General features: G+C 37.3%; 1 protein-coding gene across 1 annotated transcript in view; it reads left to right on the top strand.

The window, feature by feature from the left end:
* The first annotated feature begins 1,201 nt into the window (after positions 1-1,201).
* Positions 1,202-16,128, top strand: part of LOC111869064 — a 28,553-nt gene continuing 13,626 nt past the window's right edge. The window contains exons 1-4 of the mRNA XM_023860262.2: positions 1,202-2,271; positions 3,457-3,886; positions 9,227-9,404; positions 11,131-11,306. Coding sequence (XP_023716030.1) covers positions 1,365-2,271; positions 3,457-3,886; positions 9,227-9,404; positions 11,131-11,306 — 1,691 coding nt within the window. The 5' untranslated portion in view covers positions 1,202-1,364. The remainder of the gene's footprint in view (positions 2,272-3,456; positions 3,887-9,226; positions 9,405-11,130; positions 11,307-16,128) is intronic.

The raw sequence follows: 16,128 nt of genomic DNA, 5'->3' as shown, positions 1-16,128 counted from the left end.
GGCCAGATTTGTGGCAGTCGGGTGACTGGTTTTTCCATCATGACAATGCCCCTGCTCACACAGCCCTGTCTGTACGACAATTCTTGACCAAAAATGGTATGACCCCTGTTCCTCACCCTCCATACTCACCCGACCTTGCCCCATGCGACTTTTTTTTGTTTCCTCGAATGAAAAGAGACATGAAAGGAAAAAATGACGGAGGCGCTGTCAAGCATCTCAAAAGATGAATTTAGACAATGTTTTGAAAAATGGAATAAAAGACTAGACAAGTGTATTAGTGTAAGTGGAGAGTACTTTGAGGGGGATTGAAGGTTTGTGCTTAAAATTTGAATAAATAAGTTAAAAAAAATAAGTTTGGTTTCTTTGGGGTACCCCCTCGTAAGTAGGCAAGTGTTGAAAATGGCTTATTGTGCTTACTGTCAAGGTCAACTTAAATATGGTGTTATTTTCTGGTGCTCTTCTTCGTCATCAATGAAAAGAGTTTTTGTGGCTCAGAAAAGAGCAATTAGAGCAATGTTAATGATGAGGCCTAGAAGTTCTTGTAGAGAGGTTTTCAGAGAACTAGGGATAATTACAGTTCCCTGTTTGTTTATATATGCCGTGGTCATGTTTGTAATTGAAAACGAAAATAATTATCCTACAAATAATAGTGTACATAAAATTAACACTAGAGTACAAAATAGACTACACATCAGGTCAGCTAGACTATCCATTATACAAAAGGGAGTGCGTTATACATTGTTACGAGCCCCACACTCCGGCTGAACTTATTTCAATTCAATTCAATTTTATTTCATCCATGAATCATTATACATGATATGGGACAAGTCAAAGATTAATATTAATACTAATACTAAATAGTAATAAGAATATAATAATACAGAAATGGTATGCCAATTTATAATAAATGATGATGATGATGATGATGATAATAATAATAATAATAATATAGTAATACAGAGATAATAATATGACAGTATAATTAGTCTTGAAAACAGTTTCTGTGGTCTTAAGTCCTCCATATGTCCTATTGTACCTTTACTGGTGGTAATGCCTGTGGAGATTTGATGGAATGAGGAAAGCCTCGGGGATCTGGCAACACTGCCTTGGGAGACGCTTGGCAGCCCTGTATCCGCGGCCAACCCCTTACCGCCTGCGGGGGGGGCAAGCAGGAGCAGCAGGAGGGAAGGAGGGAACGTGTAGCGGTAGCCAGAGTAGGCAGCTTAGACGGCTTAGGCAGTGGTTAAGTGGTTAACGAGCGGTAACGAGCGTCGCGGTGTTGAAAGTAATTTTGTGAATTCAATTTGTAAGACGTTAAATTTAGTTCTTGGTTAGTAATATAACAGCGTTTGGAGATTATACAAATGAATTCCCGCCGTGTGAAAAATAGTATAAGTGCTCTTGAAAGGGATATTACTAATTATGAAGCGTTTTTGTCAAAAGTGATCAGAGGTAAAGTAGATAAATCTACTGCATGCAAGCCCGGCCATAATGGCCCAAGGTCTCTTCGTGGAAGATCAGTTACTCCACCTGCTTCTGCTTCATTAGAAATAAAATCACGTACTCGTAAAGATAATATTCAGCCTTTAAATACTGCAGACCACGTGCTGTCTGAAGAAGTTTTTGAAAATAATAACACAACAGTTGAAGTTAGAGTGACAACCAAGGCATCTACTGTAGGTAAGAGTAGGAAAAGACCAAGGGCCAGTGTATTAAATACTGCTCCTGAAACTGATCGAACTGTGGCAAGAGGTGAAATACAGAAGCAGTCAGATGTATTGTTTCAGCCTCCAGATCCCTCAAACTTTGAAAGGAATGTTCAGCATGAGAAGAAAAGTCATTTCCGTTCCAATCATAGACCCCTTCCTTGGGCACTCGTATTGAAGGATAAGAATAGTCCATGCATTATCCACAATGCAAAGCCTAAGGACGGTGAAGGTGTTAAACAAGAAAAATTACGTCGTAATCCCAGAAGACCCACACATAGCTTTAAGCGTTCAAACAAACACAAAGTTCCTGAATATTCTTTAAGCAGCAGCCTAAGTGATGATGCTTTAGATGGTCAGCAGTCACCTAATTATGTCAGTAAAAGCGTACAGTGCTGCTTGCCTGAAATTATAGTTGCTGATAACAATCAGAATGATTTCCTCCCTTCTAAGCTGCCGTCAAAATATAATGCCAGCGATGGTGGTGGTGATTTTTCCAGGTTCAATCCAGTAAGAACTTTAAATTTCTTGGTCAAGGAATTGCGTGGAAAATTGCAGAAAAGAGGTAAGTGAATTATATTTTTATCTGTTAGTATATAATTTCTATACATATTCTTTTCATGTACATAAAAGTTTAATGAAATAATAATAATAATTGTATGTTAATATAACGTGTCATAAACTCACTGTTCAGTAGAAGTTGTGTCTGTTTGCTTATGATACTCGGTAGATATCATGCCATCCTTTTGGAAGGCTGTTTCATTGTCACAGTGGACAAGAGATTAGGACCTTTCAGGCCCTTATAGAATTCTGTATCTAGTCTTGTTTCTCCCACTTGTCTGAACATATGTTATTGTCACTTGTGCTACAGATAAATGAATTGTTCAGCTACAACTCATAAGAAAAGCTAATGTTAAAATTTAAGGTTTCTTGTGTAAGGTGTGTAAAAATCAGATTTTATGAATTGTGTATGTTTTTGTGTGTGTTTGGAGGGGTGAATGGTTATTTCCAGTGACAAGTCTGTAATATGACAGTGAGTAGGACAAAGTCAAAAGTTTATTAGAAACATCGTTTTAGTGTCAGACAGTCAAAGAAAAGTAAGCATGTACTAGTGGAAATGTAGTTTATCATCAATATACCTAAAGATGAAAGTATAATAGTGTGAATGTATGAATATGTAGGAGTAGCAATAAATGAAAGGGTCATATTACAAGCAGCAATGCTGGTATGTAACAAATATACAAAAAGAAGTCGATGAAGAAATATCACACTGAATTGGAGACAACTGTCAAATGAGTTTCACATATCTTTGTGACTGTTATTATCAAGTAAGAAGAATAGCTGTGGAGAATGTTATGACTGCTCAGTAAATGAAATAGACAATTATGAAGCATCCGTTAGCATCATTCTGTCTGTCTGTACACTTTGAGATATGAATGGTAGAGTCCCCAGATGATGAGCCTAGAAGTATCCCAAACTTTTCCCTGCCCAAGGGAAAGGGATGTACTTGTAGTAAAGTCTTTTAGCAAAGGCAACAGGAGGTCATTGCCCGTTGTTAGGATATTTTACAACAAAAAATATACCTGAAGTTATTAAAAAAGAAGGTACTATTGTAACATGCTAAGTGAACTCTTAAATTATGATTGTTTTAACTTTTGTCTATTTTCTTTTAGTATGCATATTTTGGGTGGAGGGGTGTAAGGTTTATTCAGCCGTTATGTTTTATCGGTAATGAAATTTTTGTTTTCAGAGAAAGATGACAGTCTGCAGAGAATTATCACCGGCATGGAAGATGCTGTCATGAGGATTTCATCAGGAATAAATTGTGAGGAGGTGAATCAGACCAGTGATATTCCTACAAGAGATGAAAAAGTCACTACAAAGCCATATCAGATTGGTTTTGTTCCAGTAAAAACAGCAGATGCTTCGCATACGAAACCTGTTGTCATTCCTGGAATGAAAGTTATGGAACATAGTTTGTTCAGGCAGTTTGAACATTGTTTTCCACCGCTGCATGGACAGTATACAAACCAGGCAGACTTACGGTCATTTAAACCAATAGAGCCTGCAAAAGAAATTATTTCTGACACACAGACAGAACAAACACAACTTGAAGTTAAATGTGCAAGACTGGAAGTTGAATGTAACCAGCTGAAAAAGGAGAGAGATTCTCTAAATGAGTAAATAGTACATTGCTTAGTAATTATATATAAAATTATTTTCACCTTTGAAAAACATTACTTACTATACGGAATGAAATGAATATTGTGCACAGGCTCTCCATACTGTTATTCCTTCTTTAAAAAAAAGAGTCATTAATGTTGTACAACGTATGTTCTGTGACATTAGTTTTTAAGACACTTGTCACCATCAGATGATCAAATCATGGGCACCTTGTAATTACAATAGGTATTCAAAATAGCCTTTGTCCAATTCAAGGCAGATGGCAGTGTGGTGCAAGACATTCCCTTGAACATGCCTTAACATGTTGATGTTGACCATTGTCACAGCTGTGTGAAGTCTTGCAATGAGATCTTTGGGAGACCTGGGAGGGACTGCATAAGCATGCTCCTTTAAGTGTACCCACAGGAAAAGATGCATTAGAGTTACATCCAGTGACCAAAGAGGCCATGTAGTCAGCCCTCAAAGGTTACATTACCTTCCTGGATAAGTTGCATTCAACCACTTCTGAATAGCTTTCCTATAGTGTGCTGGAGTACTCATGCTGAGACCACAACCTCTGGCTTGCCGCTAGGAGCACATACCTTAGTAAAACAGTTTCCAGATATTCATGATATTGTTAAACAGTGAGCCTGTCAGGTAGCAGAAGGGGCCCACAACAGTGCCCCTGAAATTACCCTCCCAAGTGCTGGCACTGAAACCCATGTTTGCAGATTGCATGGGAATTATCCCATATACAGAGGTAACTGTTGTGGGCGTTGATCACACCCTAATGCATGAAACATGCTTCATTTTCCTAGATAATGTTATGTAGGGAGAGTTCATGCATAGTGTGGTGATGTCATAGACATTCGGAAAACTGCATCCACAGGGGATGATCATTTGGAAACAGATGTGCTCTGCAAGTAAGTGATATGGTACTTTGAGGACCCTGAGTTGTGATAGTCTCACTTCCTGTGAGATCACGTGAGCTTCTCCATGGCTGCAGTTATGACATCTTCATTGGCTGGTTGTGGCTGGCAGAAATTGTGGCCTGTATGATGTTAAAAATACAGCGTTGCTCTTATGATAGCAACAATTTAATAATAATTCAATTCAATTCAATTCAATGCTTTATTTATTTACGTGCCGAACTCAACAGCGGAGGCCAATTACAGAGTCAGCACGGAAAATATAAAACAACAAACAACAGACAATAATAAAAATCAAGACAATACACACATAGATAATAACAGGTCAAAAACGTTAAGTATTTGGAAAATTAAAAACAATTAACAGCAAAAAACTAATTGCATACTTAGCTCAAAAGCCAGTGACAAGTTAAAAAGCAGTGCAAATAGTAAAAAACAACCAAAAGTAAAAAAATTATCAAACTAAACAATTCAAACTTAAACTATATTTACTAAAAATGTCTACAAGTTCGCAAACAAAATTTGCAGCAACAACACATCTAGCTGTGGGACAGCGACTGAAAGAACAGCTAAATGTAGAAAAATTTCGAATGTTCCGAGAAGGAACCCGCAAACCGACCGCATCAAGGACAGAGGAGCAATATGTTGTGCCTCTAAAAACATTTATTAAAAACAAAGCATCAATATGACGCCGTCTGACATCCAAGGTTTGCAGATTTAGTTTATCCAAAATACTAAAATAATGATAATCTATATCTTTAAAAAATCTATTATGACAGAGAGCTGCAAATTTTCTTTGTATACGCTCAAGTTTGTTGGAGTCAGTATTCGTTATCGAATTCCAAACAACAGAAGCGTACTCCAGTTTGGATCTGATTAAAGCAGTATACAGCATCAAAAGACTGTCTAAGGTAGAGAAGGAAAACGTAATGGTGCGAATTAATCCTAGTAATTTCATAGTTTGTGAAAATAAAATATCTACATGTTGATGAAAGTGAAGCTTTGAATCGATAAGTACTCCAAGATCCTTAATACTATCAGTTCGCAAAATAAAAAAATTTCCGAGTCTGTATTGATATTTCAAAACAGTAGTTTTCCTGGAAAAGGAAATAACATTGGTTTTACTAAGGTTCGGTTTCATTAAGTTTACCGAACACCAATCTTGTACCCGTTCAATATCCGACTGTAGAAGAAGACAGTCATTAAGTGTTTTGATAGCTCTATAAACTTTAAAATCATCAGCAAAAAGTAAACAACTGGAGTGATTAATGACTTCAGGCAAATCATTAATAAAAATATTAAAAAGCAGAGGCCCTAAAACAGAACCTTGAGGAACGCCAGAAAGAACAATAAAAGGAGTAGAAAATAGGCCTAAAAAACGAACACAAGACTCTCTGTCTGTTAAATAACTGCGTAACCAGTTTACATAACCAGAAGATAATCCATAATTGTTGAGCTTATAAAGAAGCAAGGTATGGGATACAGTATCAAATGCATTACTAAAATCAAAATAAATAGAGTCAACTTGGCCTTGCGTACAAACTAAGGGGGAAACAAAGTCGAGAAAAGTGACTAAATTAGTAGTGGTAGATTTAGATTTTATAAAACCATGCTGAAAAGGGCTAAGTTTAGATTTAAAAAATTGATAAATGTGGTCATGTATAATAAATTCAAATACTTTAGAAAAATTGTTAAGAATAGCAATAGGCCTATAATTTCTAACTGAAGAAGTTTTACCTTTTTTAAAAACGGGAACAATGATTGCTTGCTTCCACAATTTGGGGAAAGAATTCTGAGACAGGCTAAGATTAAAGATATATCTAAGTACAGGTACTAAAATTTCAGAACAGCCCTTAATGACAAAATTCGGTATACCATCAGTACCAACCGATTTCGTCGGTCGCAGCCGTTTTATAGCGTTTTGTACATCACGATTGGAAATATAAGCTAAGGGTAAATTATCCGTACAAAGTTTATCAAGAGAAAGTGTGTCAATACCAAGAGTACTTCTATTAAAAACCGACTGAAAGTGTTTAGAAAAGGACTCAACAATATCGTGAGGTTCATTTAAAAGAACACCATCATCATCAAGATAAGTTAAATCATTATACTTTTTCCTATGTTGAGACACATACTTCCAAAATTGTTGCGGATTAGATTTTAAATTTTGGTCGACAGATAAGAGCCAAAGATGTTTATCGGACTTTATTGTTCTTTTTACTAGTTTCCGATAAAAAGAAAATCTATCATATAAACGATCAGTCTTGTGCTTCTTGTAGCGTCTATAAAAATAATTCTTCCTTTTAACATAAGCTATAAGCCTACCAGAAAACCAGATAGGGTATTTACGCTTCTTAACCCAACCAGAAGGAACAGCTAGGTTAATGGCTTGCATTACAGCAATATTTAGTTGATCAACGGCAGCATCAACAGACGTTTCATTGTACAGCGCAGACCAATCATAGGTGAATAGGGCATTATAAAGTAATGCATAGTCCCCTGCAGAATATAATTTACAAGGAGTACTAAAATTTTGGTTACTTTGCCGAAGTGGAATTTTACAATCAATAATAAAAGGGGGGTGAAAAGGGTCAGGATGAACAAGTCCTTGATCAACAGAAATCAATGAAAAGTTACCAAAATTCGAAAATACAAGATCAAGCAAATTAAGTCCATTAACCGGATGATTATATTGACTAAAACCAAGATAACAAACGGCTGAGTAAATCACATCTCCACGAAGTTTGGTATAAAAATGACTGGTTGGTGAAGGAAAACCATTATCCCAATCATAGCCAGGAACATTAAAATCACCAAGCAAAAGTACCCGATAATTTAAAGTATCTAAAGAATTTTCTAAAAAATTGAAATAATTATTAATAATATCAACCTTAATATCAGGTGCAAAATAGTGATTGCCAATGAGCAAGTTACGGCCATCAGATAATGTAGCCTCAACCCAAACAGATTCGTGAAAAAATTCAAGGTCGGGTCTGCGTTTGATGCCGAAAACAGTGTCTGAAACAGCCGTCAAAACACCACCACCACGCAACTTGTCAATGCAGTCTCTATCAGAACGATATACAGTATACGTTCCAGGAAAAAAATCTTGAGTGGAAAAAGATTCATTTAACCACGTTTCAGTTAAACATATAATTTCATAATCAAAGGAGCACACAGTGTTAAATATTTCAGTAGATTTGGTGCGAAGACCTCTTACATTTTGATAAAAAATTTCTAAATTGCCATTGCCCACGCGTAAACTACCACAATGAGGGGTAAAGGGGGAGGCAGCCATTACATATTACTTCCGTAGCTGCCTCCACTAGCCTCCTCACCTATTAAGATCATGTCATTATTGTTGATGGTCCGGGAGGGCGGAGAGGTGACTGGACTGCCTAGATCCACCTGACTACAAGCCTTAGAAATTGATCGGCCACCAGTAACAGGGGTACTGGGGGAGTACATCTGATCAGGTTTAAGTTTACCGTAAAAGGGGGCAATCAAGCACCCTGTAGGCCAAACACCAGTATTATTGATAAGTGGAAATTCATCTTCAAGAACTAAAACATGATAAGAAGAATAAGTATTAAATTTAGTTTTCAGTCTGGTGCAAATCAATTTCTTTAAGCTCAATTGCTCCTTTAAAGACTTTTCAACGTCAGCAGCTGAAACCTCTGGACAGAATCTGGAAACAAAGAGAGCTTTGGTTCTTTCTTTTTTAACAACAATAGGCAAGGACGCAGAGTTTCGTACCCCTATAAGGGGTTGACATATAGGTTTGATTGTATTATTCACAGAGACTGCGATAGGTTTCTTTTTACGGACAACAGGCACAAATCCCTTGGAATAATAATAATAATAATAATAATAAAGTATTTTGAGTTCTAAAAGGAGAAAAAACACAATTTAGGTATTTGAGATCAGCGTGCTGAGGAGAATATTTGGGACCGGGACAGAATAACAGGAGGATATAGAGAGTTGCAGAATGAACAGCTTCACCAAATGTTATCCGGGTGATGAAGATTGTGTTAGGTAGGACATGCAGAATGGATGGACATGTGAGAAATGGCCACAGAATTTTAGTTGAAAATCTTGAAGGGAAGAAGCTGTTTGGGAGACTAGATGTAGATTGTAGAATATTATTAAAATGGACTTTATGTAGCATAATACATCCTCCATATATTATTCAAGACATTTTTATTTCATGTATTTGAAAAAATGGGGAATAATGCTTTATGCAGTGTAATACCTTTATTGTTGGTAACTAGATCTGTGTGTACTGTATACTGATGAATATGAAGAGATTATGTATGTTGATGTAAAAACTGCATCAAACACATTTTGAGAAGTGAACTGAAACTTTCACCCATTTGTTTTTGACATAATAAAATGTGTGTTCCATTTTTTGCTCTCAATTTGTTACAGGAAAATATCAAGTGCAAAAGAGGAGGTAGAAGGAATGGCTAAAAAAGAAAAAGATTACCTTACAACCATCAGCTGCCTTAGGACAAATCTGGAAAATATGATGAAAAAAACTGAAGAGCATGCAAGCACTGTAGCTGAGTTGGCTGCAAGGAATGCCCAATTGAAAGAGGAAAATAAGGTAACCATAACAACCAGTACATAGCAAATATTTGGATAATTGTTAAAAAGAATGAACAGGTTAGTCTGGCGATAATCTCAACTTGTGTTAAAGGGGTGCTCAGTTTGAATCTCAGCCAAGGTACCTGCTATCCTGACTGAAGTTTTTGATGGGTTTCCTCAATCCATGCAGGAAAACACCAGGATAATATCTCAGTTAGGCCACAGTACACTTCCTTCCAAATCTTTCTCAGTTCATCAAATAGGAAATTGTTAGTTTTATCCAGATCATCAGAAATTAAACACTAATCCACATAAATTTGAAATTGTTGCAAAATGGTTTGGGAACTTTGATGACTAAAATTCTGTTTCATCTTGTCGAACTACTTGAGCCATTGATGCATCATTACCTCTCCGGCTTCTGTGTATTTGACACGTTGAAATACTTTGGTTGAAAAATCTAAAGAGGTGACACTTTGGAGCCTAAATATAGACAGAAGGATAATATTGTCATGTATTCAAGGTTAGTGTGACTAATGATAATGGGTTCTGGGTTTGATGATTGGGTTTATTGGCACTTATTTATGAGGGTTGTACTGAAAGTCATGAGCAACAATTTTTTGTAAAGTAACATGCTTTATTATTGACAAACCAAATATACCACCTCAATCTACAGACCTTTCTTTATTTTTCCACATGATCGCCACTTTGTACACATTTCTCCCAGCATTCTGGGAGTTTGAAAATTCCCCTTCTGTAAAATTCCGTTCCAGCCATCCAAAGACACTGACGTAGTGCTTTCTGAATTGCCTCCCTTGTCTCAAAACGTCCACGCAGCTGATACTTCACAAATCCAAAAAGATGGTAGTCGGAGGGTGCCAGATCAGGGCTATAGGAGGGGCGTGGAAGAACTTCCCACCTCATCTTTGCAATTGCTTCCAATGTGAGGCGAGCGTTGTGGGGGTGAGCATTGTCATGCAGGATGATGATGTTTCATCCCGGACGTTTATCGTGCAATGCACGACGGAGCTTGTGCAGCATCTGGACATAACGAGCAGCATTGATGGTTTGCCCAGGTTCCAGGAATTCGGCCAGAATAAAGCCCTCTGCATCCCAGAGGAGCCCAGATTAGAGCAAATAGCAAACAGTCATGCTGAAATGGTTAGCATGTTCGCTTCATATTTGAGAGGCCCCACATTTAGAGGTCAGGTATACTGATTGAAGTTTTTCTTGATTTTCTCCAGCCTTCCCAGGCGTATCATGCTATTGGAGGGGGACACAATTCTTTGATGCTCCTGCAAAGTAATCTTGCTGCTCATTTTTAATGGCATGTCATATGTCCTTAGCCCTTTCTGTGCCCCTACATTCTGTTGAGTATTTTTGTAATGGTTCTTAGCAGTCGGACTCTTAATATTTCAGCATGTTAACTTTTTTTTTATTGCTAGTGCGGTTGGATTAAGTGCCTAGTACTGCGGCCACTTCTGGCCTATTGTACCAGCCCCAGATGATAGGTGAGGATGATTGTGGAGCAATTGGTGGAATGAAGACTGGCAGGGGAAACCTAAGTACTCTGAGAAAACCTGCTCCAGCACCAGTTTGTCCACCACAAATCCCACCTGTCCAGACCCGGGATCGAACCCGGGCCGCTGCTGTGGGAAGCCAGCACCTAACCGCTTGAGCTATGTCGTGGCTCAGCTTGTTAACTTAGTATGAAATGTGAATGAATATGACATTAGTTTTTGTTTCAGGCATTGCTTCCATTGCATGATGCTGAAGCTGTTCTAGCAAGGCGCCTTGAAGACCTTCGCAAGAAGGAAGAAAATCTCCAGCAGCATCTCCAGATAATGAAGCTTGAGCATGAGAAATTTGATATCCTTATGGCCAGAAAGAATAGGGAAGTGAAAAAACTGAAACAAGAACTCAGGTAAATGAACAAATCTATCCATTTCCTTTGTCCATTCATATCAGCTTTTGCCCCAATGAAACAGCAGCTTAATACTTCTGAAATTTTTTTTTATCCTGCAGGATTGGCTTATATCCAAACGTTTTTTGATTGAGTACTTTAGTTGCTCATTTTCTTTCAAAATTCAGTTTTATTTGTTCATGGTTGATAGTCTTCTATTCCAGAGCAAGGCATTTTTGACTAAGAGACTGTATCCACCTCAGCTTGAAACTTATTAAAAGGTGGATTAATGTCGTGACACAATGGCTGAAAGCCAGAAGATGCAGTCGTTGCTAGCTAACAGCCAATAAACACTTGGGCCATTGCTATGCAACAGTTAGTAAACAACAACAACAACAACACGGTATTTTCTATGCAGTCCATTCCGAGGCTATATAATGACCAATGGAACAGATCCTATTACCAGTCCAAACCCTTTGTCTATTCACTAACATGTGACAGTGAGTTAATCCTAGAATATAGCTTCATGAAATCAATGGTAAATTGCAAGTAATAATACAGGAATCCTGTCTGTTATATTCCATCTGATTTCATAGAAATTCATGCCATATTAGAAGAAGTAAAAATACAGGTTACGGTGGAATTTTCTACACATTGCATTAATGAGCCAGTTTTATGCTCATGAAATAATGATCTTAACCATATCACTGAAGAAATTCCTGAAAGTTTCTGACAAGTTAAAACGATATTTATTGTATTGCTGTCAACACACCACTCTTTCCTCCAGCTGGAGCTGCTGTGTAGGAAGACATGTTTTGGCATGTGTGCCATCTTCATGTTCAGATTTTAGTCACAATTATTGCAACATGTGTTTGGCATAAGTTGTCATACAAGTCGAGTGGATGCACTGGTGCATTATACATTGAATACTGTAATGGTTGGCTTTGTATCTACTGGTTAACATAGCAGTTATTGTGCTGAAGTTATACACATTGAATGTTTTATGTGAATGAGCAGCATTGTCTGTGAACTTCATATGTTTCCTTGTTCTGTTGTTCTTGGGTGGCTTGGCCTGAGTTCCTGTTGATGCTGTTATTTGTGCAGAGTGAGGGTGTGTGTTTGTTGGTTTCACAGTTATTCTTACTCGATAGGCCAGTTTCCTTTAACACATCTGAAAAGTTCCTATGTTCATAGAAGTATTTTTTTATATGCAATAAGTATACTTAAATGTCTGTTGTTGCTGGATTGTGCAGTACCTAGGAAGTGGCTTTCTGTGTGAGAGTATTATGGCTGGGCGATGTTGGAAGTAGAGGAAGGGCAAGCCTAACTGTTAATTGTGTGGGAAGTACATTTGTATGTGTAGAGTTTCAAACATTTTGTTGGTTGTGTCATTAATTTGTGTTCCCAGTTGGCTGTTACTATATATATGTAGTGCCTTCCTGACATGTTCGTACATGGTTGGTCCTTTACTGCCATTTTAAAGATGGGCAAGGTTTATTCTGTGGTCCCATATCTGTGTCCTATATGCTGGGGATACTTTGAGTTGTGTGGGGAAGGTAATAAAATGAGATTAAAATAATTATGGACCCCATTCTGTAGAGGCCTTCTCCAAAGGTACATTTCCCAGTGGAGTCTAAACCTAATGCATTCCTGTTTCTTTCCCCATAAGCTCTACTATTGTGACTAATGGCATTAGTTGTACATCACAAATGGGTGTATTATTTTTTCTGAAAAATTAATAAGAGGCATATGCAGATAGAGTTTCCTCAGATGCAGTGAGTTGAAGTCATCAGTAAATTGAAAATATTGCTATGAGAATCCTATCTGTTGGTGCTACCTGATTTCCTTGAAAACCATTCCCTATTCAAAGTAAAAGGCTGTTCACTCATTTGTGACTTGCAACATGACTTATATGCATGTAGTGTGTTAACACTCAACAGTCTTTTCAAAGGTGGCAAAAGTTAGGGAGAGGCTGGCAGTAAATAGACAGACAATGCACAGATTTCATATGGAGAGGTTCAATCTCAAGAAATTAAAAGACATAGAGGGTAAAGAGCAGTATCAGATTGAAATCTCACATAGGTCCACAGCTTGGGAAACTATCAGAATATCATATGTCAGCCAGAGAGAGTCTAGGTTATTATGAATTGGAGAAAATAAGCCATGGTTTGATGAAAGATACTCAAAATTGTTAGATCAATGGAAACAAGCAAAATTGCAGTGATCACAGGATCCAAACAAAAAAAATGGGGATAATCTAGACAATATAAGATGTGAAGCCAGCAGGAATTTCAGGAATAAAAAGAGGGAATATCTGAAAGACAAAATTGATCAGCTTGCAATGAACAGTAAGAACAAGAACATGTAGAGATCTGTATTATAAAGTAATAAATGACTTAGGAGAGATTACCAATCTACAAGTAACTTAGTGATGGATGAGAAAGGTGATCTGCTTGCAATTCCTACAATATTTTGAATAGGTGGAAGAACTACTTCTCTCAGTTATTTAATGTACGTAGGGTCAGTGATGTTAGGCAGATATAAATACATAGAGCTGAGTCATTAGTACCTGATCCTAGCTGTTTTGGGTTGAATTCCTATTGCAAAGTTGAAAAAGTATAAATTGCCAGGTAGTGATCAAATTCTGGCAGAACTGATTCAAGCAGGGGGTGAAATATTATGTTCTGAGATCCATAAGCTAATTAATTCTATTTGGAATATGGGAGACTTGTCTGATCACTGGAAGATGTCTATTATTGTACCAAATCACAAGAGGGGTAATAAAATGACTGATGTAATTATCATGGGATATCACTGCTATCAACTTCCTATAACATTTTATCTGACATTCTTCTGTTAAGGTTAAGTCCATATATAGATGAAATTATTGGGGATCACCAGTGTGGGTTTCAACCTAACAGATCAAGAACTGATCAGATCTTTTGCATTCATCAAATATTGGAGAAAAAATGGGAGTACAATGAGACAGTACATCAGCTGTCCATAGACTTCAAGAAAGTCTATGATTCAGTTAGGAAGGGAAGTTAGGTTGATTAGAATGTGTTTAAATGAAGCTTATAGTAAAATCCATATAAGTAAACTTTTGTATGATAAATTTCTTATCCAAAATGGTCTAAAACAAGGAGATGCTTTATTGCCGTTGCTTTTCAACTTTGCTGTAGAATATGCCATTAGGAAGGTCCAGGAAAATCAGGTGGAATGAAATTAAATTGGACATGTAAGCTGTTGTTCTGTGCTGATGTATGAATGTATAAAGGATGGGCCTTCTCGGCCCTTGCACCGTGACCTACAGTGGTCTGTTGTGCTTTATGCTGATATAAGTAAATCTACTGGATGATAACATAGATAGCATAAAGAAAAACACCAACTTTTTAATTGACACTAGTGAGGAGATTGGCCCAGAAGTAAATGCAGAGAAAACTAAATATATGTTGATATCTTGTCCCCAGAATGCAGTGAAAAATCATGACACAAAGATAGCTAATAGATCCCTTGAAAATATGGCACAGTTGTGTGTATTTCATTTAGGAGGAACTTTAAGGGAAATTGAATTTGTGTAATGCTTCTTACAATTCAGTCCAGAAACTTTTGTCTTCTTGTCTTCTGTGTAAAAATATAAAAAACTAGTATATTCAAAACTATAAATTTGCCTGTGGCTCTGTATGGGTGTGAAACTTGTTCACTGACATTAAAGGAAACAAAGACTGAGGGTGTTGAGAATATTTGGGCCAAAGAGAGATGAAGTGACAGGAGGTTGGAAAAAACTGCATAATGAGGAGCTTCATAACTTGGACTCTTCCCCAAGTATAATTAGAATGATCAAGTCATGGAGGATGAACTGGACAGGGCATGTAGCATGAATGGGAGAGAGGAGGAATCCATATAGGATTTTTGTGGAAAAGTCAGAAGAAAAGAGACCAGTAAGAATAGCAAGACATAGTTGGATGAATAGCATTAAAACAGATCTTATGTAGGATATTGTTGAATGGGCTGGATTGATCTGGCTTGGGATAGGGACCAGTGGAGGTCTCTTGTGAACACGTTAATGAACCTTTGGGTTGTATAAAATGTTGGGAAATTCTTTAGTAGCTAAACAACTGGCAGCTTCTCAAGAAGGGAGCTCCATGGAGTTAGTTAGTTAACCTAGATTTGGGTAATTTCAGAGCTTTCACCAACTGTTACAAAGTCTGACTTTGCATCCCACTTCTTCCATCTGTGCAAAGACAGTTAATATTCACTTGTCTTCTCATCTTTATTGTGACTACATGTTTTGGCCTAACTGGCCATTGTCACATGTACAGACTGTTGTAATGAAGGAATCTGCTGCTCACTGTTGTACTGTTCTGCTTTTCTTATGTAGTTGCCTCAGACTAATTCTAGTTTATGTAAGTTAATGAGCTGATGCCATGCATGTGTTTGGTTTATCTGTAATATGTCATTGGTTGTATTAGAGTTTTATTTTAAGGCACATATTAATATATGTTCAGTCTCTGTATTATGGCTGACCACCAAACAGCAAGCTACCACTCCAACAAAAACATTCAGGGCAGCCATACACAAAACCAAAGATGAATCAACAAACCATGAAAACCATAAGTAACATCAGATATGCAGGGGCTGAATATACATAAATACTTGTATGTACCTTAAAATGAAACTCTAATATAACCAATGACATATTACAGATAAACCAAACACATGCATGGCATCAGCTCATTAACTTACATAAACTAGAATTAGTCTGAGGCAACTACATAAGAAAAGCAGAACAGTACAACAGTGAGCAGCAGATTCCTTCATTACAACAGTCTGTACATGTGAC

The sequence above is a fragment of the Cryptotermes secundus genome, unplaced genomic scaffold, assembly GCF_002891405.2.
Source record: "Cryptotermes secundus unplaced genomic scaffold, Csec_1.0 scaffold378, whole genome shotgun sequence".
NCBI classification, from domain to species: Eukaryota; Metazoa; Arthropoda; class Insecta; order Blattodea; family Kalotermitidae; genus Cryptotermes; species Cryptotermes secundus.
The sequence above is the reverse complement of the archived record's forward strand: the minus strand, read 5'-3'. Positions and strand labels throughout refer to the sequence as shown.